Here is a 27,476-nt window from a genome sequence, read left to right on the forward strand (position 1 = left end):
CAGGAGGACACAGACAGACTGGTGAAACGGGCAGACACACGGCAGATGAAATTTAACGCAGAGAAGTGTGAAGTGATGTATTTTGGTAGAAACAATGAGGCGAGGCAATATAAGTGAAATGGTACAATTTTATAGGGGGTGCAGGAACAGAGAGACCTGGGGGTGTACGTACACAAGTTTTTGAAGGTGGCAGGACAAGTTGAAAAGCCTGTTAAAAAGGCATATGTGATTCTTGGTTTTAGAAATAGAGGCACAGAGTACAAAAGCAAGGAACATATGGTAAACCTTTATAAAATACTGGTTAGACCCCAGCTGGAGTATTGTGGCCAATCTTGCTACCACATTTTAGGAAGGATGTCAAGGCCTTAGAAAGGGTGCAGAGGAGATTTATTAGAATGATACCAGGGAAGAAAGACTTTGGTGACTTGAAGAGACTAGAGAAACCGCCTATTTCCACCTCCGTTACATTGCCCGACTCCACCCCTGCCTCAGCTCATCTGCTGCTGAAACCCTCATCCATGCTTTTGTTACCTCTAGATTTGACTATTGCAATACACACCTGGCCAGCCTCCACTCTTCCACCTTCCATAAAGTTAAGGTCATCCGACAAGGCAACAGAGGCTAGGTATTCTGCGGCAAGTGCCTCACCTCCTGACTCCCCAAAGTTTTTCCACCATCTACAAGGCACAAGGAGTGTAATGGAATACTCTCCACTTTTCTGGATGAATGCAGCTCCAACAACACTCAAGAAGCTCGACACCATCCAGGGCAAAGCAGCCCGCTTGATAGGCACCCCATCCACCACCTTAAGCATTCACTCCCTCCACCACCGGCGTACCGTGGCTGCAGTGTGTACCATCTACAAGATGCACTGCAGCAACTCGCCAAGGCTTCTTCGGCAGCACCTCCCAAACCCGCGACCTCCACCACCTAGAAGGACAAGGGCAGCAGGTGCATGGGAACACCACCACCTCCAAGTTCCCCTACAAGTCACACACCATCCTGACTTAGAAATATATCGCCATTTCTTCATCGTCACTGGGTCAAAATCCTGGAACTTCCTCCCTAACAGCACTGTGGGAGTACCTTCACCACATGGACTGCAGCGGTTCAAGAAGGCGGCTCACCACCACCTTCTCAAGGGCAATTGGGGATGGGCAATAAATGCTGGCCTTGCCAGTGATGCCCACATCCCATAAATGAATTCAAAACAAAAAAAAAAAAACGCTGCTGCCCGTGTCCTAACTCGCACCAAGTCTCGTTCACCCATCACCCCTGTGCTCGCTGACCTACATTGGCTCCCGTTTAAGCAATTCCTCAATTTAAAAATTCTCATCCTTGTTTTCAAATCCCTCCATGGTCTCACCCCTCCCTATCTTCTGTAATCAACTCCAGCCCCACAACCCTCCGAGACATCTGCACTCCTCCAATTCTGGCCTCTTGCACAGTCATGATTTTAAATCGCTCCACCATTGACGGCCGAGCCTTCAGCTGCCTGGGCCCTAAGCTCTGGAATTCCCTCCATAAAGCCCTCCACCTCTCTACCTCTCTCTCCTCCTTTAAGATGCTTTGACCAAGCTTTTTGTCATCTGCCCTAATATCTCCTTATGTGGCTCGATGTCAACAACACTCCTGAGAAGCGTCTTGGGATGTTTTACTACATTAAAGGCGCTATATAAATGCAAGTTGTTGTTTTTGTTGTTGTTCTCCTTAGAGCAGAGAAAGGAAAGGGGAGATTTGACAGAGGCAGTCAAAATCTTGAGTAAATAAGGAGAAACTATTTCCAGTGGCAGAAGGGGAGGACACAGATTTAAGGTAATTGGCAAAAGAACCAGAGGCGACAGGAGTAAAAAATGTATGCAGCGAGTTGTTATGATCTGAAATGCATTGCATGAAGGGGTGGTGGAAGCATATTCAATAATACCTTTCATAGGGGAATTGGATAAATACTTGAAAAGGAAACATTTTCAGGGCTATGGGTTAAGAGCAGGGGAATGGGACTAATTGGAAGAGCTGGCACAGGCACTGTAGTGTATGTAACCGTTCCACCTTTAAGAGAACTATTTTAAGGGTTGCACTACTTTATCTTGGCTGCTGTATACTGTAATACCGGTGGTGACCACACCGGTATATAAGTGCTGTGTAATGATTTATTGGGCAGTTCCGCCCTGAACTTCGACTAGTAAAGACCTGTTAAAATTTACTCTTGTGGTCTGTGTATTAATTCTCATTATAACACACAGACTTAGCAGTGGCGACGAGTACGATCTTACCCTGCGGCAGAGATACATCCAAGGCAGTTGACGGGCGTTGAGAGGAGGCATCCGCCCTCATCATCCTGCTGAGAAAAGACGCAGGTCTGAAGAGCAAAGGAAGAATCCTGACACGAAGTCTTCCATCAGCAACAGGCAGTGATCATCCCTTCTATCACGGTGGTGGGTAAGCCGATCAGCGATGAGCAGCAAGTCGGCCACATTGGCTGTGAAGTAGGGGAGGGAAAAACGGAGGATATAAGGGCGGAGAACTCGACCACGGCCGGGGAAAAGAGCCGGACAGAAGTCGGGGCCAGAGGCGCTGAGACTGGGGCAGCGTAAGGCACGGGAGCCGCGGTGAATGCAAACGCAGCTGGTGTAAAAGACCGGGCTGCAAGCGGGCTGGGAGACGCAACAGCGTCGAGAGAGAGCTTGACCGTGACCGGTGAAAAAGGCCGGGCAGCTACCGAGGCCACGAGGCGCAGCGACCGGGTCAGCGTAAGGCGCGGGAGAAAATAAAAAAAACCGCGGAGAACTCAGCTGCAGCCGGGGGGAAAGGACCGGACTGCAAGAGGGGCTGGGAGGCACGATTTGAAAACCGCTGGGGAGGGCGAACGCAGCAATTCGGCAATCGCCATTACAGCCAGCGGGGGAGAAAGGCAAATGCGGGAAGCCGCCATTTTCGTAGGCGGGGGGGAAGAAGACAAGCGCGGGAAACCGCCATTTTGAAAAAAAAAAAGAAAAATTTCTTTTTCTTCTCAAGAAGATTGCGAGGATGCCTAAGCGTGGTAACATCAACGATTTCGATTCCGATGTTGAAGATTGGGCCACGTATGTAGAACGCATAGAGATATATTGTAAGGCAAATAAAATATCAGATGAAGATAAAGCACTAACCTTACTAAACTCAATGGGTGCGAAGACATACGGGCTATTGAAGCATCTTCTATCACCAGCTAAACCGGTGGATCAGACTTTCGCTAATATTGTTGCTGTCCTGAAAAATCATTTGAACCCCACACCGCTGATGTTAGCGGAACGATTTAAATTTTATGCGAGAACGCAACTGAAAGAGGAAAGCAACGCGGAGTATTTAATTGAACTGCATAAGCTAGCGAAATACTGTCAGTTTGGGGAAAGTCTGAGAGGCACTGAGAGACAAATTCATGTGTGGATTGTCAAAAGGAGGAACACAAAAGCGTCTGCTTGAAGAGAATGATCATACACTTGATAAGGCTGTCACTATTGCAGCATCGCACGAAGCCGCAGCGAGAGGCACTGCGGAAATGCAGCTGAAGGCAGCGGGACTCAGCGTAGATCAAATGGCTTTGGGTACAACGAAATGTTATCGTTGTGGAAAGACAACACACAATCAGAACCAATGCTGGTTTAAAAACCAGTAATGTAGAAAATGTGGCAAGCTTGGTCACATAGCTAAAGTATGCCGGTCAGGAAAGAAGACCAGCAACAAAAAGTCACCGCAGGAAAAGTGCAGAAAGGTACATAAGGTGGCTGAGAAGAGTTCAGATGAACAGAATTCAGATTCAGACTCCAACAGCAAGGAACTGGGTAGTCTGAGAATTCACAATGTGAGTAAGGAAGCTGACCAACAAACTATCTGGGTCACACTGCAGATAGCAGGAGTCCAAGTGAAGATGGAATTGGACACCGGATCGGCGTTGACGGTCATGAATAAGCAAGATTACAAAAGGTTATTCACACATATTCCCCTACGGGATACGGAGATAGTATTGCAGACATACACGGGGCAAAAAGTATACCCCATCGGGAAGATAAAAGTCAAGGTGATACACAAGGGCAAAGAACACCAAGGAATGGACTTATATGTACTACCTGAGGGAGGTCCACCACTTCTGGGACGGGAGTGGATCAGGAAAATAAATATGGACTGGCACTCCCTAAAAGCAATAACGGTAGATTCCGGAAAAAAAGATGTCAAACCTGAACGATTGTCCAGAATATTGGATGAGGCTAAAGAGGTGTTCCAACAGGGACTGGGAACACTGAGAGGAATTAAGGCAAAAATCAAGATTGCAGAACATGCAAACCCAAAATTTTTCAAAGCCAGACCGGTACCTTATGCGATACGACCTGCTGTGGAAGCTGAGCTGGAAGGGCTTGAACGTTCAGGAGTACTGTCTAAGGTGGACTGGAGTGAGTGGGTCACGCCCATTGTTCCCGTCATGAAGCGTTCATCGAGTAACAAGTCAGGGGAACCGGGGAAGGTCCGCATCTGTGGAGACTTCAAGATCACAGTTAATCCGGTGCTTCACACGGTGCAATATCCGCTTCCGCGGATTGAGGATATCTTTGCTTCATTGTCTGGCGGGAAACACTTCAAGATAGACCTGGCGCAAGCGTACTTACAGATGGAAGTTGAGGAAGAGTCGCGCCAGTATCTCACAATCAACACGCACAGAGGCTTGTATCGATATAATAGACTGGTTTTTGGAGTGGCTTCGGCTCCAGCAATTTGGCAGAGGGCCATGGAGCAGGTATTACAGGGAATTCCAAACACTCAATGTTACTTGGACGATATCCTGATTACAGGAGATGACGATGAGGAACACCTTGCAAATTTGAAACTGGTGCTCACCAGATTGAAGGAATATGGACTTCGAGTTAATCGCCAGAAATGTGAGTTCTTTCAGAAACGGATCTCGTACTGTGGTCATGTCATTGACCAGGAGGGGCTGCACAAGTCACCTGACAAGATCGAAGCTGTTGTGAAGGCTCCCGCTCCGGAAAATGTATCCCAGTTGAGGTCGTTCCCAGGGTTGATTAACTATTACCATAAGTTTCTGCCAAATCTATCCACGGTGCTGCACCCGCTGAATGCTCTTTTGCAGAAAGAAGTACCATGGAAGTGGAGCGAGGACTGGAAGAAGGCCTTTCGCAAAAGCAAGGCATTGATCACCTCAGAGGAAGTGTTGGCTCATTTCAACCCAACGCTATCTATTCGTTTAGCTTGTGATGCTTCTCCTTATGGTATTGGAGCAGTACTCTCACACAAGTTGCCAAATGGCTTGGAAAGGCCAGTCGCATTTGCATCCAGATCATTGACCTCCGCTGAGCGCAACTATGCTCAGATAGATAGGGAGGCTCTCAGCCTGGTGTGGGGAGTAAAGAAGTTTAATCATTACCTGCAGGGCCAGAAGTTTACACTGCTGACAGACCACCAGCCGTTGGTATCCATATTCAACCCTAAAAAGGGTGTTTCCATTATGACAGTGCAAAGGCTACAGAGGTGGTCCCTTTTCCTAGGGGCACACCAATATGACATAGAATACAAAGGATCAAAACAGCATGGGAATGCTGATGGTTTATCGTGCCTGCCGTTGCCAACGGTAGAAGAGGCGCCTATAGTGGACCCAGTGGAGATGTTCCACTCAACCATAGTGGAATGTCTACCAGTAACAAATTCTACCATCGAAAAGGAAACGAGAAATGACCCGACTCTCTCACGAGTCTACGATTTAACGGTGAAGGGATGGCCAGCACATGGCGAACCACTGTTGCCAGCATTCTCGCAAAGAAGAGAACAGCTGTCAGTGTGCCGAGGAACTTTGATGTGTGGATCCAGAGTGGTGATTCCACCCAAACTCCAGCATAAAGTGCTAAAAGAGCTTCACGAGGGGCATCTGGGTGGAGTGAAAATGAAGAACCTAGCCAGAGCGTTTGTGTGGTGGCCAGGTATCGATGGAGACATCGAAGAAATGACCAAGAGCTGTCAGAAGGTCCAAAACGCCCCACCACAAGCTCCTCTACATCCATGGGAGTGGCCCTCATCTCCATGGCAAAGGGTACATATCGACTTTGCTGGTCCATTTATGGACTCAATGTTCTTAATCGCGGTGGATGCACACTCCAAGTGGCCGGAGGTAATAAAGATGTCCTCCACCACCACGGAAAAAACCATCACAGTATTAAGGACCATATTTGCCAGGAATGGGCTGCCGGAACAGATCTGTTCTGATAATGGACCGCAATTTGTGTCCGAAGAATTCAGGAAGTTCTTAAAAAACAATGGGGTTAAGCACTACACATCCGCCCCATACCATCCCGCCACCAATGGATTAGCTGAAAGGTTTGTCCAGACCTTCAAGAAGGCCATAAAGGCCATGGGTAATGAAGACATAAATCTACAACATAAGGTAGATAACTTCTTGTTGGCGTACAGGAATGCAACACATGCGGTTACAAACCAAACTCCCGCCATGATGTTTTGCAATAGAAGACTAAGATGCCGGCTGGATTTGATCAAGCCAAACATCAGAAGGGACGTAGAGAACCGGCAATTTCAAGGCATGAATGATAGGCCAACTAGAACCTTCCAGATAGGTCAACAAGTTTTGGCCCGGGACTACCGTACCGAGAAATGGCAGCCTGGAACTATTTGCACACGACTAGGACCGCTGATGTATACCATGGACATTGGTGAAAGCATAATAAGGCGCCATGTTGACCAGATCATAGAGTCATCCGAAAAGGGACAACCTACTCCACAACTCTATACGCCTAATGATGAAGCCGAGATACCCATAGTATCTACCTCCGATCCGGTGATACTGGAATCAGATGAACCCGACACTGGCATTCAAGCCGAATCGACCTTGCCAAAAGAGCCTACTACACCACCGAAAACTACTACACCACCGAGGCGTTATCCGGACTGAGTCAGGAAGCCTCCAGAGAGACTGAATCTGTGAACTGTTTTTACATGAAGTTGTGTATATATGTTATGATGTTATGTTTAATGGGGAATATATACTGTTGAGCTAAAAAGGGAGGATTGTAGTGTATGTAACCGTTCCACCTTTAAGAGAACTATTTTAAGGGTTGCACTACTTTATCTTGGCTGCTGTATACTGTAATACCGGTGGTGACCACACCGGTATATAAGTGCTGTGTAATGATTTATTGGGCAGTTCCGCCCTGACCTTCGACTAGTAAAGACCTGTTAAAATTTACTCTTGTGGTCTGTGTAATAATTCTCATTATAACACACAGACTTAACAGGCACGATGGGCCGAATGGCCTTCCTTCTGTGCTGTATCATTCCATGGTTCTATGAAGGCCCCCAAGTAGTGCATGGTTCAGTTCATAGAGCCCACCCTACCCCAATGTAACACATGGTTCAGTCCATCGAGCTTACCTGTGTACAGGAAACTTTCGTTTAACCGGAGGTTAAATGTCCGGAAAGCTCTATCTACTGGCAAAATTCAGGAGCCGTTTCCTATAAGTTTTTTTACTTCTCGTTGCTTTTTTCTTTCCAGTCAGGCTCTGCAAGGTCTAGCTGAAGCTGTTGCTTAGCTACAGAGACGCTTTTAAGCTGCGGCCGACTGTTTTGAAGCTGTTGCTAAGCAACAGGGTTTGTTGATTCACACGGAGCTCAAAAGCTCCGTATGTTTTAACATTAGCGCTGGTTTCTACGGCAGTTTTGATGGTATGGCACCAGCTCAGTCCCGGATACCAGAAAGTTTCCTGTAATATACGGCTCAGTTAGGGTTTCCAGCCCTCCAGGAATGTCCTGGAGTCTCCAGGAATTACAGATTCATCTCCAGGACTCTACTGCAGGCAACTGGGAGAAAAACCATAGGGGCATTAAAAAAATATTGGCCGGAATTATCTGGTGGAAGGCGGGTTGGGGGCAGGGCTCTGATGCAGTCAGGAAACCTGGGAGGCTGGGTTTCCCACAGGCCCCACAGCAGGGCCTGATTTGCATGTGAGGCCTCGATTTCCAGCCCACAGCCAGCCAGATTGAGAGGTTGGCTGGCTGCAGGCGGGTAGGCCCGCGGCCGCACGGAGCTCAGAGGGAGGGTTCGTGTGAGGGCCGGGCCGGGCAATGGATTGGGGAGGGGGGTTGGGGAGAGAGGACTGGGGATCGGGGGCCGTGCAATGGATCGGGGGGGGGGGGAGAGAGAGGACCAGGGATCAGGGGGCAGGCAATGGATCAGGGGAGAAGGGGTGGCAGAGAGGACCAGGGATCAGGGGCCAGGCAATGGATCGGCGGCGGGGGAGAGGGGGTGGTAGAGAGGACCAGGGATCAGGGGCCAGGCAATGGATTGGGGGGGGGGGGAGAGAGGACCGGGGATCGGGGGCCGTGCAATGGATTGGCGGTGGGGGAGAGGGGGTGGTAGAGAGGACCAGGGATCGGGGGCCATGCAATGGATTGGCGGCGGGAGAGAGGGGGTGGTAGAGAGGATCAGGGGCCAGGCAATGGATCGGCGGCGGGGGAGAGGGGGTGGTAGAGAGGACCAGGGATCAGGGGCCAGGCAATGGATTGGGGGGGGGGGAGAGAGGACCGGGGATCGGGGGCCGTGCAATGGATTGGCGGTGGGGGAGAGGGGGTGGTAGAGAGGACCAGGGATCGGGGGCCATGCAATGGATTGGCGGCGGGAGAGAGGGGGTGGTAGAGAGGATCAGGGGCCAGGCAATGGATCGGAGGCGGGGGAGAGGGGGTGGTAGAGAGGGCCAGGGATCAGGGGCCAGGCAATGGATTGGGGGTAGAGAGGACCGGGGATTGGGGCCGGGGAAAGGATCGGGGGAGGGGTCATCCAGCGATCAGAGATCAGGCCGTGCTGTTAAAAGGATTGGGGGAGAGGCCGCGCAGAGATTGGGGGGGGAGGGAGAGAAGATCGGGGCTGGCCTAAGCATCATCGTTGTGGGGGGAGGCCTGGGGGGGGGTGGGTGATCAGAGGCCTAGGGGGCGGAGGGGGGTCACCGATCGCGGGGAGTGGGTTAGGCAGGGACCCTGGATCCAGGAGGTAGGTATAAAGCTACTTACCTCCTGGATGCAGCAGTCCCGCCTCGCTTTAACTGCTGCGTTTCACGAATTGTGTGAAATCTGTCCACATGCAGTTAGAAATAAAATGGGAGGTTAAAAAAGACGCTTCCAGCCTCATTATAATATTTAATTGACGTCGCCCGCCCCCGTCCCACCTCCATTAAAACCGGAAATGGGCGGGTTGGAGGCGGTATCAGGTCGGGAATCCTATTTTTAACAATTTGACTCCCCTCATGCTCCAAACCCACATGTTCTTTTAGGTTAAAATTCCCCCCATTGTGTGTCGTTTTTATTTTCTTTGAACACTTTCATTCATAAAGTTATTGGAGGGGGGAAAACTGGCTGTTTGAATGGGCAGGTCATGGCGGGCAAGAGGGCGGTCATGTGATGAAACCTCCAGCAATAGGTCCAAACGGAGTTGGCAACCCGATGCCAAGTCCCAACAACCCCACCGCCGCCCCATGTAATACACTGCTTGTTCCACACAGCTCCACGAAGTAATGCACTCCTCAGTTTGAACAGCTTGCCTATGCAGCACATTGTACAGTCTGTATAATTGCTCTATATAACAGACTGCTCAGTTCCTGTAGCTCCTCTATGTAAACTACTGCCAAGTCTGTTTAGTTCCCCTGTGTAATGAACTATTCAGTCCATACCAGCCCATCCAACACGGCAGGTGTAAAGCTAATGCAAGAATATGGAGTATCGCGAGATCTCATACATCGGCACAACAAGAATAACCCACAACTGTCCTGGCTCTCGCCCTCCCTCACCAGAACTAGATTGGCCAAAGATTTTCACAAAGACAGTGCCCCTTTAATATAGACAGCTGTGGAAATATTGGACAGAAGAGATAGATAAATGGAAGGAGTGGTGGTTCAAAATTACTGATACTGTATAAACACTTTGGGGGAAAAATCTGGTGGCGCCCCCTTTGGGGCGCTAACTTCGCCGAGGCGCTACTTTTAGCGCCCTGAAAAAGTTAGCGCCCCTGCGCCGTAAATTCAGTGGTAGCACCCCAAACGGGAGGCAGGGCGCTACTGGAAGCGCTCCCCCTCCTTCCTGGGGTGCCACCATTGAATATCGCAGCGATACGTGCAAAAGCGTCACATGCGTTGCAGGCCTCCCTCCCCTGATTAAAGGGGAGGGGCCTAGCGCTGCGCGCACCGGGGCCCTCTTGGGTCACGGGAAAACAGCCCGGCACTCAAGAGGAGTGCCGAGCTGACCGATTTGCGGCCGGCACCCCGCATAAAAATGCAGAAAGGGGCAGCTGCTGGCAGTTGGCCAAAAAAAAAATGGCCGCCCGGCTCCTGCCCTTTAATTTGCGCCGCCATGGCCGCAAACACACCACCCTGACCCTGTCAGACGTATCGTCCGGCGGTAGGTCAGGGGAGCGACCAAAGTTTGCGGCCGGGGCGTGAGCGGGGCGCTGTGCACGGCAATGACATAATTGTCGGAGACGCAGCGCCGCAGGGCGCTACCGGCTACTGCCGCCGCTAACCTCCTGCTGAGTTTCACGCAAGGTGTTAGTGGTGTCGCGCCCGGGCACTAGGGGCTTTGTGCCTGTGTAGCGGGGGCACTAACGGGAGGCGCAAAGCAACCCAATATTTCCCCCTTAATGTGCTTGTACCAAATCCCACCCCCTGCTGTTGTTAACAGAAGTGTAAATCCAATTAAAATAAATAGGTCGACAGCTGCTTTAAAATAGCAGAGAGTGGAAACTAATAAAATATCTAATATAAGCATATTAAGCATTCACACACTAACATAACCAATAGTAATTTCTAGTCTCAGTTTACAAGTAGCATTGAATTTCCCTTATGGTTGGGAAATTTATCAAAATTTATAATTCAACTGTGTTCCTGAGAAGAGGTTTAAAACAACAATTTAAACATTAAATACAAATCATGCTTCTTAACTACGGTCTATTTGCCATAATAATCAAATGATCACATAATATATTTCAATTGTGAGTAAGTTGAAGACCCCATGGGTAGATTTTTTATATTCACCACTTGGGCGGTATTCTGGAGGAGTGGATCGTCTGATCTTTATAGAACACACCCAATTTTTATTCCAATGATTTGAGTAAAATCAGATGGCCATGGGTTCAAGTCCCACTCCAAAGACTTGAGCACAAATCTAGGCTGACACTCCCAGCGCAGTACTGCGGGAGTGCTGCACTGTCAGAGGTGCCGTCTTTCGGATGAGATGTTAAACCCAGGCCCCATCTGCTCTCTCAGGTGGACATAAAAGATCTCATGACACTATTTGAAGAAGAGCAGGGGAGTTCTCCCCTGGTGTCCTGGCCAATATTTATCCCTCAACCAACATCACTAAAAACTGATTATCTGATCATTATCGTATTGCTTTTTTGTGGGACCCTGCAGTGTGCAAAATGGCTGCCGTGTTTCGTATGATACAACAGTGACTGCACTTCAAAAGTACTTCATTGGCTGTAAAGCACTTTGGAATGTCCTGAGGTCATAAAAGGCACTATGTAAATGCAGGTTCTTATTTTCAATAAAATATAAATGGGGCAGGTTCTATAATGGGTGGGTCCTCTCTGCCAGATTACTTTTCAAGATATTAAGGGGAACAGATAGGGTAGATAGAGAAATTATTTCCACTGGTTAGGGAATTCTAGGACTAAGAGGCATAGTCTAAAAATTAGAGCCAGACCTTTCAGGAGTGAAATTAGGAAACACAAAAGGTGGTAGAAGTTTGTAACACTCTTCCGCAAAACGGCAATTGGTGCTAGATCAGTTGTTAGTTTTAAATCTGAGATTGATACCTTTTTGTTAACCAAAGGTATCAAGGGATATGGGCCAAAGGCAGGTATATGGAGTTAGGTCGTAGATCAGCCATGATCTCACTGAACAACGGAACAGGCTCGAGGGGCTGAATGGCCTACTCCTGTTTCTATGTTCCTACTATCCTGGCAATGAAGACAAAAATCTACCCCCATGTCTACAGTAAAGTTTCTGTCTGTCTGTTGTTATGGAGTTTATGTACATACAATGTAGAACAACAACAACGTCTCACGGTGCTTCACATGGGCGTAATCAGACAGAAATTGACACCTAGCCAAAGATGGAGACATTAGGACAGGTGACCACAAGCTTGGTCAAAGAGGTAGGTTTTAAGGAGCATATTTAAGGAGGTAAGAGAGGTGGAGAGGTTCAGGGAGGGAATTCCAAAGTTTAAGGCCTAGACAGCTGGAGGCACGGCCGCCAGAAGAGATTAAATTACTTGTTGGATGGTGTCCTAAACCTATACAAACCAGCCTGGTCCTGGTTGGTGAGAGGTCTGGAGGGGGGGGCTTTGAATGAGTTCCTACCTGTTTCTGATTGGTCCCCGTTGACAGATGCCCCCTCTGTTGCCTCTTCCTTAACCCTGCTTTGATCCTCTCCCTCCTCGGCTGCTGCAGCTGCTCCCGAGTCCCCAGCAGCCATGCTGGTCACCTCAGGCGCCTCTGCAGACGCCTCCTCCTCACACTCCTGCGTGCCGTCTGCCTTCTGCTCGGACTCGTCCTTCTCGCCCCCCTTGAGCTTCTTCCTGGTCATGTGGCCGCGGAAACTGGCTTGGATCTTGGCAGCGGCTGCGTTTGCTTCCTCGTCGTCCAAGGGGATGTCGAGAATATCTTCCTCCTCATGTTTCACGCAGGTTTCTTCCTTATCGGCCTTCATTAAACAAAAGGAGGGGGAAAAAAAACAAGTTATTAGACCCGAGTGATTCACAAAATCGTTGCCGCTCTCTGTAAAAGCTTTCAGTCATCTCCAAGCAAACATGTCACAAGTCAAAGATAAAATACAAACATTAAATGTATTTGGTTTGGAGATTACTACAAAATCCAATTGGATTTAGCAGATAGGTGGGTGTGTAGCAGTAGACTGCAAAGGCAGATCTCATGATACAAATCATTCTTGCACCATAATATTATATTTATGTGGGTGGGTGGAATTGTTTTTTGCTTTCTCCCACCCTGGGTTTCCAGTCTTCCTCCCACACCACACCTCCTCTTCTACAAAAATCCAAGTCAATAGGTGATGTTCAGAGATGCCATGAATGCTTTGGTCAAACTGAAAAGAAGTATGCACAAGTGCACTTGGAAAAAAACACCCTCTTCCCTGTAGCTACTCAGCCCTCCCTCCCTGAACTGGTCCAGTACTAAGGCTAACACTGATGCCAGCTCCCCTGCACAATGTCTGGTGTGGCACTAAGCCATAAAAGAGAACAGGGATCCCAGCTTCAACCCCAGGATGATTTGCTTCAGCCAGGGAAGGGGGAATAATTGGCCAGGGTCCCCACTCGATTACTATTCCAATGACCTTGCTGGAAAGGGAGCATTAGTGGACATTCGGTTCATAGGTGAGTAATGACTACCCAGTGGAGGCACCAGAGGGACATACATCTCTTCTGGACATGAAGGGAGAAAATAGAAGTAGGAGGGGAATTTAAAATAAATGAGATTCAAATTTATGTTTGCCGAGGCAGAAGTCTGAGGCTCTAGCATTCTCACCACTGCTATAGTAATGCATTTAACTTTAGAAGCTTTAATCTATCGTCATTGCAGTCTTAGTGGACTCTGACTGCTGTAAGCGCAATCCTGAAATCACCAATTGTGATGCTCATTACCCTCACACATCTGGAAGTGAACTCAGCTCAGAGCATTGCGTGATGCAGTGGTTCAGCAAACTACTGTCTCATTGCTGGGACTTGGCCTTGAATCTAGATCAGCTTGTTGGAATTAAGGCCTCATCGTTCTCTCTGGGTAAAAAAAAAACCTTAATTGAAACATGTTCAAGCAGTCGCAACCCAGCTCCTGACTAATTCATACATCTGCCTACAATTCAGCACAAATTGGCACCAAATTGACTGATTCCGAGTAAGGCAATAAGAATGGTTGGAATTGGGAACTGCAAATATCACACTACTGCGGCGATGAATGATCTGCTGAGGCTGGATTTAAGGCACAATAATGGAGCTGTGTAAAAGAGATTAACTCTGCATCCAGCCCATGCTGCACCTGACTTGGGAGTGTTGGGAGAAGAAAAGACAAAAATCATCACTGAGTTTAATGAGCACAGAAAGAAAAATATGTAATTAGTAGAGAATGCTGATACTGAACCCGATACAAATTGCAGATCTGTACTACAAATTCTAACAACTCATATGAAATGAAATTTACGTCCTGTGTACCATGTGTGGGATTATGTACCTAGGATTAATAATTACTCCCTAATTATGGTATTGACAACTAGTGGTCATATGGGTTGCCCACCACATTTTCTTGTCTTCTCTGAAATGTAATAAATATCTCATTATCAGACTAATATGTTCAGGCTAAAAGCCAACATGAAATTTATTTAAACGTTGAGTGATACACAGTAGCAGAAAGATACAGCAAGTTACCAGAAGTACAATAATAAACCATAGGGACAAAAATGGCCTAGCAATTATAAGACCAGGATATCAGACACACCCGTGCTGATGCTATACCAGGTCCCAACTAAGGACATGAGCAGGAGCTCCTGATGCAGGATGTCCCCACTCCCAGCCCCAACCCCTTTATGTTATTGGACTTGCAGGGGTAGGTGGAGGTTTGAGTTACATCGCAGCTGTAATGTATGTACCTTTAAGGGAGAGAACTACTTTTACAGCTCCTGTATACTGTAGTACCGGCAGTGACCACACCTGTATATAAACCCTGAGTAGTGATCTGTATAGTTAGTTCTAGAGTAACCCTCATTCAGTAAACACCTGTTGAATCGTTCCCTGCAGTCTTGTTGTCTAATTATTGAAGGGCACAACATCAAGATACATGGACATAACATTGGCGACGAGCAGATTCGAACCTACCTGCAACTCTGCATCACCTCCCAGGGATTCGCTCCTGGAGAACAGTGGAAGGAGGTCGAATCCAGAAGCACGGGCATCGACCACGGGCAACAGCCCAGTCATCCAGCGGAGATTTGAGCATTGCAGGGGAGGCTGTCGAGAGCCAGGCTTGGCTTTCCAGTCACGGTGGTCCAGCGAAACGGGCTGGCAACAGGTACTGCGCAGACCCCAGACAGCGGCGACTAGAGCCGACCGGGCGGCACAGAAAAAGGCCGAGCAGCGTCGACGGGGGAGAGAGAGAGGGCAGAGCGCACAGGGCGCAGCTGGTGTTCAGGACCGAGCGGCGTCAACGGGGGAGAGAGACGAGAGAAAGCAGAGCGCAGCTGGTGTTCAAGGGCCGAGCAGCGTCAACGGGGGAGAGAAGCACGCAGGAAAACGCGCAGAGCGCAGCCGGTGTTCAAGGGCTGAGCAGCATCAACGGGGGAGAGAGGCGCGCAGGAAAACACGAGGCGCTGCCATTGCCATGAGGACCGCAGAGAGCGGCATTGGCAGCAACACAGGAGCAGCGCACGAAACCCACAGGGCGTCGCCATTTGCCATGAGGACCGCCAAGAGCGGCGTTGGCAGCAGCGCAGGAGACGCCATTTTAAGCCGCAGCGGGGAAGAAAGGAAAGCACGGGAGACGCCATTTTAAGCCAGTCTAACCACACCCAAAAATGCCGAAGAGTGGCAGTATCACAGCGTTCGACAATGAAGTCGAAGATTGGACGACATATGTCGAACGCATAGAAGTATACTGCAAGGCAAATGAAGTGCCAGATGACAAGAAAGCGCTGGTATTGTTGAATTCAATGGGTGCAAAAACGTATGGCTTACTACGAAACCTAGTAACCCCAGAGAAGCCAGTAGAAAAGGATTTTGAAAACATATGGGCTCGATTTTCGGCTTGTGTGGGAAATGGTCGGATTTCCCCGAATGTGGGGTTTCTGACACACATAAAAAAGTGTCAGCCAGCCCCACGCAATTTTCCCTCAATTGGCCAATTAATTCCCAGCATGTGGGAAGCCTTGCTAATTGTCTAAATCGAGTCAGAAATCCCCACACTATGATGTCATCATTCGTGGTGCTTTCAAAGTGTCCAGCAAGCTTCTCCACCTCTGCAGGCTTCTCAACCACTCTTGCACAATGGCAGAGGAGCCTGCACCAGCTGCTGCCAGCGGCAGAGGCCGAGTTGTGGGCAAATTAAACGAGACGTCATTGCAGACCTTGGTGGATGGGGTAAGGGCCCACAGGGAGGTCCTCTACACTCGCTCAGGGAGGAAGAGGCCTCCCAAAGAGTCCACAGCTGCCTGGATGGAGGGGGCAGCAGGGGGAAACTCTCTGGATGTCACCCGTCGCACCTAGCTGCAGTGCAGGAAGCGCTTCCATGACCTTCACCGCACAGGGAAAGCAAGTATGAAGTTTCCATCACCCTCAACCTCATCCCCATTGCCTTTCCCCAACAGCACTCAGCTTCAGCAATCTCTTCTTCCACATTCCACTTCACAGTCACATCCATGCACCGTTACCTATTCCGTCTCTCTCAATGCTCACATTCACATAACTATTACACCATCCAGTCTTGTAAGTAGTTTTAATGGCATCATTTTCCTGTACATAAACTTTATGTTGCCAGCTGCTGCAGTTATGGCGTCTGTCATTTGGCGAATGTGGATGTCACATAGAGGCCTTAGGATAAATTACAGATGACTGCAAACTGGTCAAAGTTGTTGGTAAGTGCAGGCATGGGCCAATGTCCGTGGTCAGTTCAGAAGCAGTGAGGCTGCAGTGTTTGATGTATCAGACTACGCAAATCTGGCCAGGATGAGTGCGTTCCTTGCATTCTGCCCAGCAATGTTCTCGCGCACTGGTGCCGCTGGTTGGCAGGCCTCTGCAGGATGCTCGTTTCCGACCTCCTCCTCCTCCTCCTCCTCAGGATCATCCTCAGCATCATCCTCATCCAAGGCGGCTCTGTGAGGAGCCTCTTGGTCCTGCGGAACCTGCAAGCCACGACGCTGTGCCATGTTGTGAAGCACACAGCATACCACAATAATTTTGGAGACCCTGGCTGATGAGTACTGTAGGGCTCCACCTGATCTATCGAGGCATCTGAAGCGCATCTTCAGCAAACCGATGGTTTGCTCGATTATGCATCTGGTGATCATGTGGCTGGAGTTGTAGCGCTCCTCAGCTTCGCTGACTGGTCTCCTCAATGGCGTCATTACCCAAGTGCGCAGGGCATATCCCTTGTCTCCAAGGAGCCATCCCTGAAGTTCGTTTGGTGGACTGAATAGCGGAGGCACAGTAGATTCGCGCAGTATAAAAGGAGTCATGGCAGCTGCCAGGGTACTTGGCACAAACGTGCAAAATCACCTTCTTGTGGTCACACACCAGCTGAACGTTAAGGGAGTGGAAGCCCTTGCGGTTGACAAAAACTCCTGGATTGCGATGGGGTGCCCTAAGGGCCACATGTGTGCAGTCAATGACGCCCTGCACCCTTGGAAAGTCTGCCAGCTCTGCAAATCCACACGCTCGCGCCCTCACACTTGCATGATCCCGGGTGAAATGGATGTGATTGCCCTCTTTGCCCTCGCGCACATCGGTGACCTGCGTGATGCATGTGTGTGCAGCCGCCTGTGAGATGCCGCTGATGTCTGCTGCTGATCCCTGGAAGGAGCCTGAGGCATAAAAGTTGAGTGCGGTGGTGACTTTGATGGCCACTGGCAAGTAGTGTGGACCTGTTGCTCTGGGCTCCAGGTCTTGCTGCAGCATTGCGCAGATGTCAGTCACAACCTCTCGCGAAAGTTGGAGCCGCCTCCGGCACTGTTGCTCAGTCATGTTGAGGTAGCTGACCCTGTGTCTGTAGACCCTGTTTGGGGGGGTATCTCCTGCGCCGACGGCCTTCCATGTGCTGGCCCCTTCTGGCCTGTGCTGCCCCAGGTGGCTGAGCCGCAACCTGCCGCTCCTGCTGGTGCGGCTGGTGTTGCTGTTGCTGGAGTTGCTCCAGTCTCCTCTGCTGTTGGAGATCCTCCAATGCCAGGAAGGGAAGGAACCAAAGGCCTCCCATGCTTCTGGCAGATGCGTTGGTTGAGGAGGTCCTGAGTTACAGTGGTGAAAGGGGCCTCCCAGGAGCTCACACTGGAGAAGTGTGTCAGGCTCCAACTTTCTGCAGCTGCTCCTAAGGCTTCAAAAAGTTCCCCCAAGCCTTGGTCAACAAGGTCCTGCAGCCTGCAAATGTCTTCAGCCCTCAGCAAGCCAGCTGGTTTCACGCCAGCTCTCATCGGCGGAGTTCCCCACAGGCGTGTTTCACGTGGGGAAAGCCCCAAAGTCGCAACGGCGCCGGAAAATCGCACTTAACAAGGTGATCATTGCTGATTAGTGCTCCGACGAGCAGTCCAGCCAGTGGCGGGCGGGACTGAAGCGGGGTGCGGGGGTCCCGACCCGCTTTTTATGCGATTTTCGGACCACGGCCGCATGAAAAGCCGCCCGACAGCTGCCCTAAAATCGGGGCCATAGTGTCAATCCTACAGGACCACTTAAACCCCACACCGCTGCTGATAGCAGAAAGATTTAAAGTTTCACAAAAGGAACCAGCATAAAGATGAAAGTAATGCTGAGTATTTAACGGACCTGCACAAGCTATCGAAACACTGCCAGTTTGGAACAGGACTGGCAGATACTTTAAGGGACAAGTTTGTGTGTGGGCTTCAAAGTGAAGGAACCCAGAAACGGATTCTATCAGAAAAGGATCTTACGCTGGACAAGGCTTTCAGCATTGCAGTATCACATGAAGCAGCAGCACGGGGTGCTGCAGAGATACAACGGAGACCGCAAGAATATCGCACAAATGAAATGTCATACGGAACAGTGAAGTGCTATCGCTGCGGCAGAACAACACACGACCATAATGATTGCTGGTTCAAGGACAAAGTGTGCAAACAGTGTGGAAAAGTAGGACACATAGCAAGAGTCTGCAGGTCGGGAAAGAAAACCAGCAGCAAGAAATCTCCACAGGAGAAGTACAAGAAGGTACATAAGGTGACGGAGAGTAGTTCAGGTGAACAGAAAAGTGATACAGACTCCGGAAGCAAGGAGCTGGGTTGTCTGAAACTACATAATGTGATCAAAACGGAGGATCACCAAACTATCTGGGTCACGCTCAAGATAGCAGGAGTCCAAGTGAAAATGGAATTGGACACAGGATCAGCCCTAACAGTCATAAACTGAAGAAACTACAAGCGGCTATTCTCACATATACACTTGAGAGATACAAAGATTGTCTTGAAGATGTACACGGGGCAAAAAGTCTACCCCAAAGGAAAAATAAGGCTGAACGGCAAGGAAACACCAAAAATAGACCTATAAGTATTGCCAGATGGAGGACGACCACTACTAGGACGTGAATGGATCCGGAAGAAACAGCTAGATTGGCATTCCATACAAGCACTGACTGTAGATGCCAAAAAGGATGATGACGTCACACCTGGACGGCTGTCAAAAATGCTAACTGACGCACAAGAAGTGTTCCAGCAGGGACTCGGAACACCATAACAGCGACGATCAAAATAGAGGAAAATGCAAGGCCAAAGTTATTTAAGGCCAGACCGGTACCTTATGCGATCTGCCCAGCCGTCGAAGCAGAGCTGGAAGGTTTGGAACATTCAGGAGTACTGTCCAAAGTGGACTGGAGTGAGTGGGCTACACCCATCGTTCCTGTAATGAAGAGGTCGTTGAGTAATACACCTGGGGAACCAAAGAAGGTTCTCATCTGTGGGGACTTTAAGGTGACAGTGAACCCAGTCCTTCACACTGTACAATATCCGCTTCCGCGGATTGAAGATATTTTCGCCTCGCTATCTGGAGGGAAACGCGTCACTAAGATTGATCTGGCGCAGGCGTACCTGCAAATGGAGGTAGAAGAAGCCTCGAAACAGTACCTCACGATCAACACTCATAAAGGTCTCTACCAATACAACTGGCTGGTGTTCGGGGTAGCATCAGCTCCGGCTATTTGGCAAAGGGCAATGGAACAAGTCCTGCAAGGGATTCCAGGGACCCAGTGTTATTTGGACGACATCCTGGTCATGGGCGAAAATGACAGTGATCACCTCGCCAACCTGGAGCAGGTGCTCACTAGATTGAAGGAATATGGGCTCCGAGCTAATCGTCCCAAATGCGAGTTTTTCCAGAAGCAGATCTCGTATTGTGGCCACGTTATTGATAAAGAGGGGTTACATAAGTCCCCTGAAAAGATTGAGGCAGTAGTCAAGGCTCCAGCACCGGAAAATGTGTCACAACTGAGGTCGTTCCTCGGGCTGGTGAACTACTACCATAAGTTCTTGCCGAATTTGTCTACAGTGCTACACCCACTGAACACCCTACTGCAAACAGGGGTACCATGGAAGTGGAGTGACGAATGTAAACGAGCTTTCCAGAAGAGCAAAGCATTGATCACATCAAAAGAGGTGTTGGCTCATTTCAACCCAGCACTACCAATTTGGTTGGCGTGTGATGCATCACCCTATGGCATTGGAGCGGTGCTGTCGCACAAATTCCCGGACGGCTCGGAGAGGCCAGTAGCCTTTGCGTCTCGGTCACTAACCTCAGCCGAGCGTAACTACGCCCAGATTGACAGGGAGGCCCTCAGCCTAGTGTGGGGAGTGAAAAAGTTCAACCACTATCTGCACGGGCAGAAGTTCACCTTGCTGACTGACCACCAACCACTTGTCTCCATCTTTAATCCAAAGAAGGGCGTTCCGGTGATGACTGCACAACGGCTACAAAGATGGTCCCTTTTTCTAGGGGCACACCAATATGAAATCGAGTATAAGGGCAAGAAACAGCATGGAAACGCTAATGGGCTATCACGCCTGCCACTGCCTACTGCGGAGGAAGCACCAGCAGTGGATCCTGTCGAAATATTTCATTCGACTATAATTGAATGCTTGCCAGTAATTAACGCTGGTATAGAGAAGGAGACCCGAAATGACCCGACACTGTCTCGGGTATATGATTTGACGGTGAAGGGATGGCCAGCACATGGCGACTCACTGTTGCCAGCATTCTCATCCAGAAGAGAACAGCTGTCAGTATGCCAGGGGACCTTGATGTGTGGATCCCGAGTGATAATTCCACCCAAGTTAAGGGAGAGAGTGCTCAATGAGCTTCACAAAGGTCATCTGGGAGGGGTGAAAATGAAAAGCCTTGCTAGGGCTTATGTGTGGTGGCCGGGGATCGATCAGCAAATCGAGGACCTGACAAAGAGCTGCTCAGGATGCCAGAAGGTCCAAAATGCACCACGCCCCTCTACACCCATGGGAGTGGCTCTCATCTCCATGGCAACGGGTGCATATTGATTTTGCTGGTCCATTCATGGACTCAATGTTCTTAATAGCCGTGGATGCACACTCGAAATGGCCTGAGGTGATCAAAATGTCCTCCACCACCACGGAGAAAGCTATTGCAGTCCTACGGACCATTTTTGCCAGGAACGGCTTGCCAGAGCAGATTTGCTCTGATAACGGACCACAGTTTGTGTCCGAAGAGTTTCGAAGATTTATGAAAAGGAATGGGGTAAGGCATTACACATCCGCCCCGTATCATCCAGCCACAAATGGATTGGCTGAAAGGTTCGTAAAAACCTTTAAAAAAGCAGTAAAGGCCATGTGCGATGACAACATTCCACTGCAGCAGAAGGTGGACAATTTCCTGTTAGCCTACAGAAATGCGGCACATGCAGTCACCAACCAGACCCCAGCCATGATGTTCTTTAACCGAACGTTGAGATCTCGTCTGGATTTGCTCAGACCAAATGTACGAAGAGATGTTGAGAGTAAGCAATTCCAGCACATCAATGAGAAGCCGACAAGGAGCTTCAATGTAGGGCAACCAGTCTTGGCCCGCGACTACCGAACAGAGAAATGGCAACCAGGAACGATATGCACACGGCAGGGGCCACTAATGTACACAGTGGATGTTGGGGAGAACATTGTGAGGCGCCATGTCGACCAGATCCTAGCGTCACAGGAACGAGTCAACCCCATGTCTCGGCCATACGTACCTGGTGAGGAACCTGACGTACAGGTCGCATCTACCTCAGAAACAGTAGCATTGGAAGCTGATGAATCAACTGACGACAGGGTGCTAGAATCGCCTTCGCACCAAGAGCGAGACACTCGGGAAAGGCGTTATCCAGAAAGAATCAGGAAGCCTCCCAAAGACTGAATTTATAAATAGACTATTTTCAGCTAATGTTGCATGTTAAAAGTGTTAATTGTAATTAGTTTGATATTTAATTGTTAAATGAGTGTTATGGTGCTGTTAATCTAAAAGGGGAGGAATTGTAATGTATGTACCTTTAAGGGAGAGAACTACTTTTACAGCTCCTGTATACTGTAGTACCGGCAGTGACCACACCTGTATATAAACCCGGAGTAGTGATCTGTACAGTTAGTTCTAGAGTAACCCTCATTCAGTAAACACCTGTTGAATCGTTCCCTGCAGTCTTGTTGTCTAATTATTAAAGGACACAACATCAAGATACACGGACATAACAGCAGCCAAGTTTGTAACCATTCAGGCAGGCTCCCAACACATTTAGGGCAGGAGATTACTGGAACAGCCATAGATTTCCGAGCCAGAATTAATCCACAAAGTTAAAATGTATTTCTTGCACACTTTGATCAATGATAGGGCTGTTGGATGAAGTAGTTTTTCGTGGACCTCCACAGTGCAAAATTGTATGTACATAATGCAAATTTTCAATCCACTGAGTTCAGATTTCCACTCAAAACTAAAAATTACAGGAGAAACCAACAGTATTGATAGGACATCTGAGTCTGCAAAGATCAGTGACCCAAAGGAGGAACTTTTGCATGTCATGCGTAATGTCATGGGAAGGTGGGGTTGTGGTTCCTCCTACCCTGGGGAAGCAGAGGGAAAAGTTGGGCATGTACAGCAAGACGCCATATAGTTCTCTGGAGAAAGAGGGAAAAGGGTAAAGAGGGATGGACAGTGAAGTGTAGTTGCTGACCTGTATCATTGTTACCAGTTATTATTATATACACTCTTTCCTATATACATAACGGCGCTTATGGAAAACCCTGTTACCCAATTCTTACGTAGGTCTTCACACGTGCTAATGAGAAATTTCTCTGACAGAGTCCATATCCACACCTGTTAAGGTTTTCAAAAATCTTTTAGAGTAAAGTTCCCTTGTTTGTTGAATTTCTAGGTAAAACACATAGCCTGTTCCTGTACAGAGTCTGACTCCTGTCTCCATTTTGCAATTTTTGGTAGGGAAAGGCAGCTATTATCTTAATCCTAAAGGGGACGTTTTTCAACTAACTAATGCTCCATTTTTAGCTGTAAACGTGTCGTAAGAGGTGCTGAAAGTTGTGAAAAGAAAACACCGACTTACCACTGAAGGTCCGCCGGTTCCGATTTTCGGGCGGACCGCGGTTTGGGCGATCAGCGCTCACACTACTACAGATTGGGAGGCAGTCATTTACAGTGCCGCTTCAAGGGATCACTAGCTGCAGAAAGGTAAAACTGAAAGCAGGTCTAGCACTCACCTTTGCTTCATTTTGTTGGGGAGTTTTGAGCTTTAAAGGCTTCCCTAAATGAATCTCCTGGCTGCTGGGTGTGCTCATTTCAATTTCTCTGACACTCCTCCATAAACCCCGCAGTGTTTCTAGCCCTCCCATTTAAGGTGCTGCCGCGGGCCTGTGATCGTGATCAGCACCCGATTTCCCACCCTCCAAAGCAAAGAGCTGCCTTTAAGCAGCACAAGTAGCACCTGTTTTTAAATGAGGCCTGACGCCAAAATCCATCAAGCCTATCGCAGGCTGAACAGTCGTCCCATCCACTGCCTGCCCAGTATGAAAATCAGCTTCTAGTTATTTTACAACACCCTATGAGATAAAGACAGAATTTTTTGCTATTTGACACGTCAAAAACATTGCTTTCCTTAAAATAGGGGTGAGTCCCTTACAGTCTGTTCATTATTCTATGATGTCCTGATTATATTATTGCAAGAAATATGTGTAGCTGTGTTCCACTTCTCAATATGACATGAAGAATAAAGTAGAGCTACAGAGTGCACTATTGGAGCTTCCCGACTGGGACAGAGCGTACAGCAGAAGGTCTATCAGACTGGGACGGAGCATACAGCAGAAGGTCTATCAGACTGGGACAGAGCGTACAGCAGAAGGTCTATCAGACTGGGACAGAGCGTACAGCAGAAGGTCTATCAGACTGGGACGGAGCATACAGCAGAAGGTCTATCAGACTGGGACGGAGCGTACAGCAGAAGGTCTATCAGACTGGGACGGAGCATACAGCAGAAGGTCTATCAGACTGGGACGGAGCGTACAGCAGAAGGTCTATCAGACTGGGACAGAGCGTACAGCAGAAGGTCTATCAGACTGGGACGGAGCGTACAGCAGAAGGTCTATCAGACTGGGACAGAGCATACAGCAGAAGTTCTATCAGACTGGGACAGAGCGTACAGCAGAAGGTCTATCAGACTGGGACAGAGCGTACAGCAGAAGGTCTATCAGACTGGGACAGAGCGTACAGCAGAAGGTCTATCAGACTGGGACAGAGCGTACAGCAGAAGGTCTATCAGACTGGGACAGAGCGTACAGCAGAAGGTCTATCAGACTGGGACGGAGCATACAGCAGAAGGTCTATCAGACTGGGACAGAGCGTACAGCAGAAGGTCTATCAGACTGGGACAGAGCATACAGCAGAAGGTCTATCAGACTGGGACAGAGCGTACAGCAGAAGGTCTATCAGACTGGGACAGAGCATACAGCAGAAGGTCTATCAGACTGGGATGGAGCATACAGCAGAAGGTCTATCAGACTGGGACAGAGCGTACAGCAGAAGGTCTATCAGACTGGGACAGAGCGTACAGCAGAAGGTCTATCAGACTGGGACGGAGCATACAGCAGAAGGTCTATCAGACTGGGACAGAGCGTACAGCAGAAGGTCTATCAGACTGGGACAGAGCGTACAGCAGAAGGTCTATCAGACTGGGACAGAGCATACAGCAGAAGGTCTATCAGACTGGGACGGAGAGTTCAGATGGGTTAGGAATAAAGGGGGAAAAATTCGGTTGGTTTGCGCCTCCCGTTAGAGCAAAGCAACTAGCGCCCGGACGCGGCGATGTTTGCGCCGTTCGCGAAATTGACCAGACATTGTGCAGTGGCGCTAAACACTACCGCCATGATCTCCTGCGCTGGCAGATCATGATGTCAGTTGAGCGTGTAACGCCCCGGTAGCGCCCCGGACCGGATATTGAGTGGCGCCCCCTGCCTTACCGCCTGCCGCTAGAAACGACGGGTTGAGGGGAGCGTTTTGCAGTCGGGAAGGGACTGGGGGAGCGCTATTTAAAGGCTGCCGCTTCCTGCCTTTTTTTGTCGGCGATATTTTTGCACCACGCATTCTGAGTGAGAGAGAGAGAGACTTCTGGAGAGATTCAACGCTGTGTTGAGGAGTTTTGGGTACTGAGCAGCACTTTGCGGGTTCATTTTGATTTCATCTTTCTAGCATCGATTTAGAAGAGACTATGGGGGCTGCACCCTGAGCTCTTTCCCTGGGCCTCTCCATTGTTCTTTCCAGCAGATTTGATGTACAGGTCGCTCCAGGCTGAGATTCAAGGCTGCAATGAGCAGGATGTGGATGGAGAGCAAGATCGACCCTCCCCTTTAAGAACTGGCCGGCGCCAGTGTGCCTGTGTTCCATTGCTGACTGACATCACATGAGCTTCGCCAGCGCTCTGAGGAAGCACCTCGCTCCTCGGCGTTAGCATCTGATTTAGCGCTCCAATCACCTCCAGGGGCAATAGAAGCCAAGTTTGCAGTTGGAGGCGATAATTAGCGCCAGGCGCTAAACTTTGCGTCCGACTGATAATTGAGCCCCAGACAGGGCGATACTGAATTTCTCCCCCAAAGAATACAAAAGCAAATTTATCAGGCAGAGGTAGAGAATAGGGCAGCAGGACTAAGAGGTAGGGATAGAGAGTAACCCAGCAGGATAATGTCAGGTCTGGAGAGTACAGCAGGAGGGTTATCAGGTGAATTTGCCTCATGGTCCCTCCACTGACAGCCCCTGCCCTCTTTGGTAGTGCTGGATTCCACAGCTTGCTAAGGTTGAGCCAAAGACATTAATGGAGAAAGATGGTGTGGGTCCATGCCAGTGTTTATGCTTCATACGAGCCTCCTCCCATCCATCTTCATCTAGCCCTATTAGCATGACCTTCTATTCCTTTCTCCCTCATCTGTTTATTAAGCTTCCCCTTAAATGTATCGATGCTGTTGGCCTCACTACTCCGTGTGGTAGTGAGTTCCACATTATAACTACTCCCTGAGTAAAGAAGTTTCTCCTGAATTCCCTATTGGATTTATTAATGACTTTTTTATATTTATGGCCCCTAGTTTTGGCCTCCCCCACAAGTGATGTGCTCCTTCCTTTAGAGTAGCAGCATTCTCAATGTTCTCAGGGGATGCAGTTTTCACCTATGCACAATGCCACTTCCTATATAAATCAGAAAGTATTGCATTCTGTGAATGCTCAGCTTGATGTGACCTTCAGCACTGCATTAAGCAAGTCATTGATTGCTTTCCAGACACCTGTCACAATGCTTTTATTTTAAGGCAACCTATGATGCCAAATTGGCAAGATTGTTTAGAGCTTTACCCTGGAGAACTGGGTCATGGCACCTCTGTAGCAATTAAGGGCATTGCTTCAAATATAGGTACAATGAGGTTCATGCTCCTTCAGGGGTCATCATAAAATACATATTTGGTATGTTGGATCAACGCTTCAAATACTTAGGCTGATCTGGCGTGTCCTGCAATACAGCCCAGCTATGGCGTCAAGGATCATGGTGATCTGAAGCATGCCACACAACGTTGTCCTACAAATAAGCATCATAGTGGAGGCCACCAAGGATGAAGCCAGCAGGCACAGCAAGAAGAGCAGAAGGAGCCTGAATAGATTGTGGAAGAGCACCTGTTGCTGGCTGCAAGAGCCTTTCAGTACGCTCTCATGGAGGAAACCTTTTCATGTAGGAAAATGTGTCCATTGAGGCAACAATCCTATTTACATTTTCCCCATGCCCTCCATTACTATGCCTTCCAACTACAGTACCTTAACTCACCCATTCAACTCCCAAAACTCCCATTCCTGGCAGCTGCTCAAACATGATGCAAAACATCAAAGAACGCTCGCTGCACACAGGCTAATTTCAATGTAAACAATTTATTAATAATCCTACATGTGATGTGTGAGTGCTCCAATGTTTGGTCCACCAATGTGTCCTCTTTGTAACAGTGTCTTAATGATATTCTTATGCTTTGTCGAGGTGCTATCTCAAGGTCAAGAGCTCATGAGGTGCCTGGCTACAGTGTGCCTGCAAGAGCCTCTTGGGAATGAGGTAGCCCTCGACCCTCCCCCGACAGCTGGGGCCCTGAGATTGCCTGGCTGTGGGCTCAACCACATCTGCAACCGCAGGGGTGTACTGGCACATG

At 48.9% G+C, this 27,476-nt stretch overlaps 1 protein-coding gene across 1 annotated transcript in view; it reads right to left on the reverse strand.

The window, feature by feature from the left end:
* The window catches only part of LOC147100399 (uncharacterized), a 354,033-nt gene that overhangs the window by 44,855 nt on the left and 281,702 nt on the right, over positions 1-27,476 (reverse strand). The window contains exon 8 of the mRNA XM_085968064.1: positions 12,401-12,743. Within this exon, the coding sequence (XP_085824190.1) occupies positions 12,401-12,743 (343 nt within the window). The remainder of the gene's footprint in view (positions 1-12,400; positions 12,744-27,476) is intronic.

The sequence above is a fragment of the Somniosus microcephalus genome, chromosome 26 (assembly GCF_052327205.1).
Source record: "Somniosus microcephalus isolate GS21.2 chromosome 26, FLI_Smic_1.0, whole genome shotgun sequence".
NCBI classification, from domain to species: domain Eukaryota; kingdom Metazoa; phylum Chordata; class Chondrichthyes; order Squaliformes; family Somniosidae; genus Somniosus; species Somniosus microcephalus.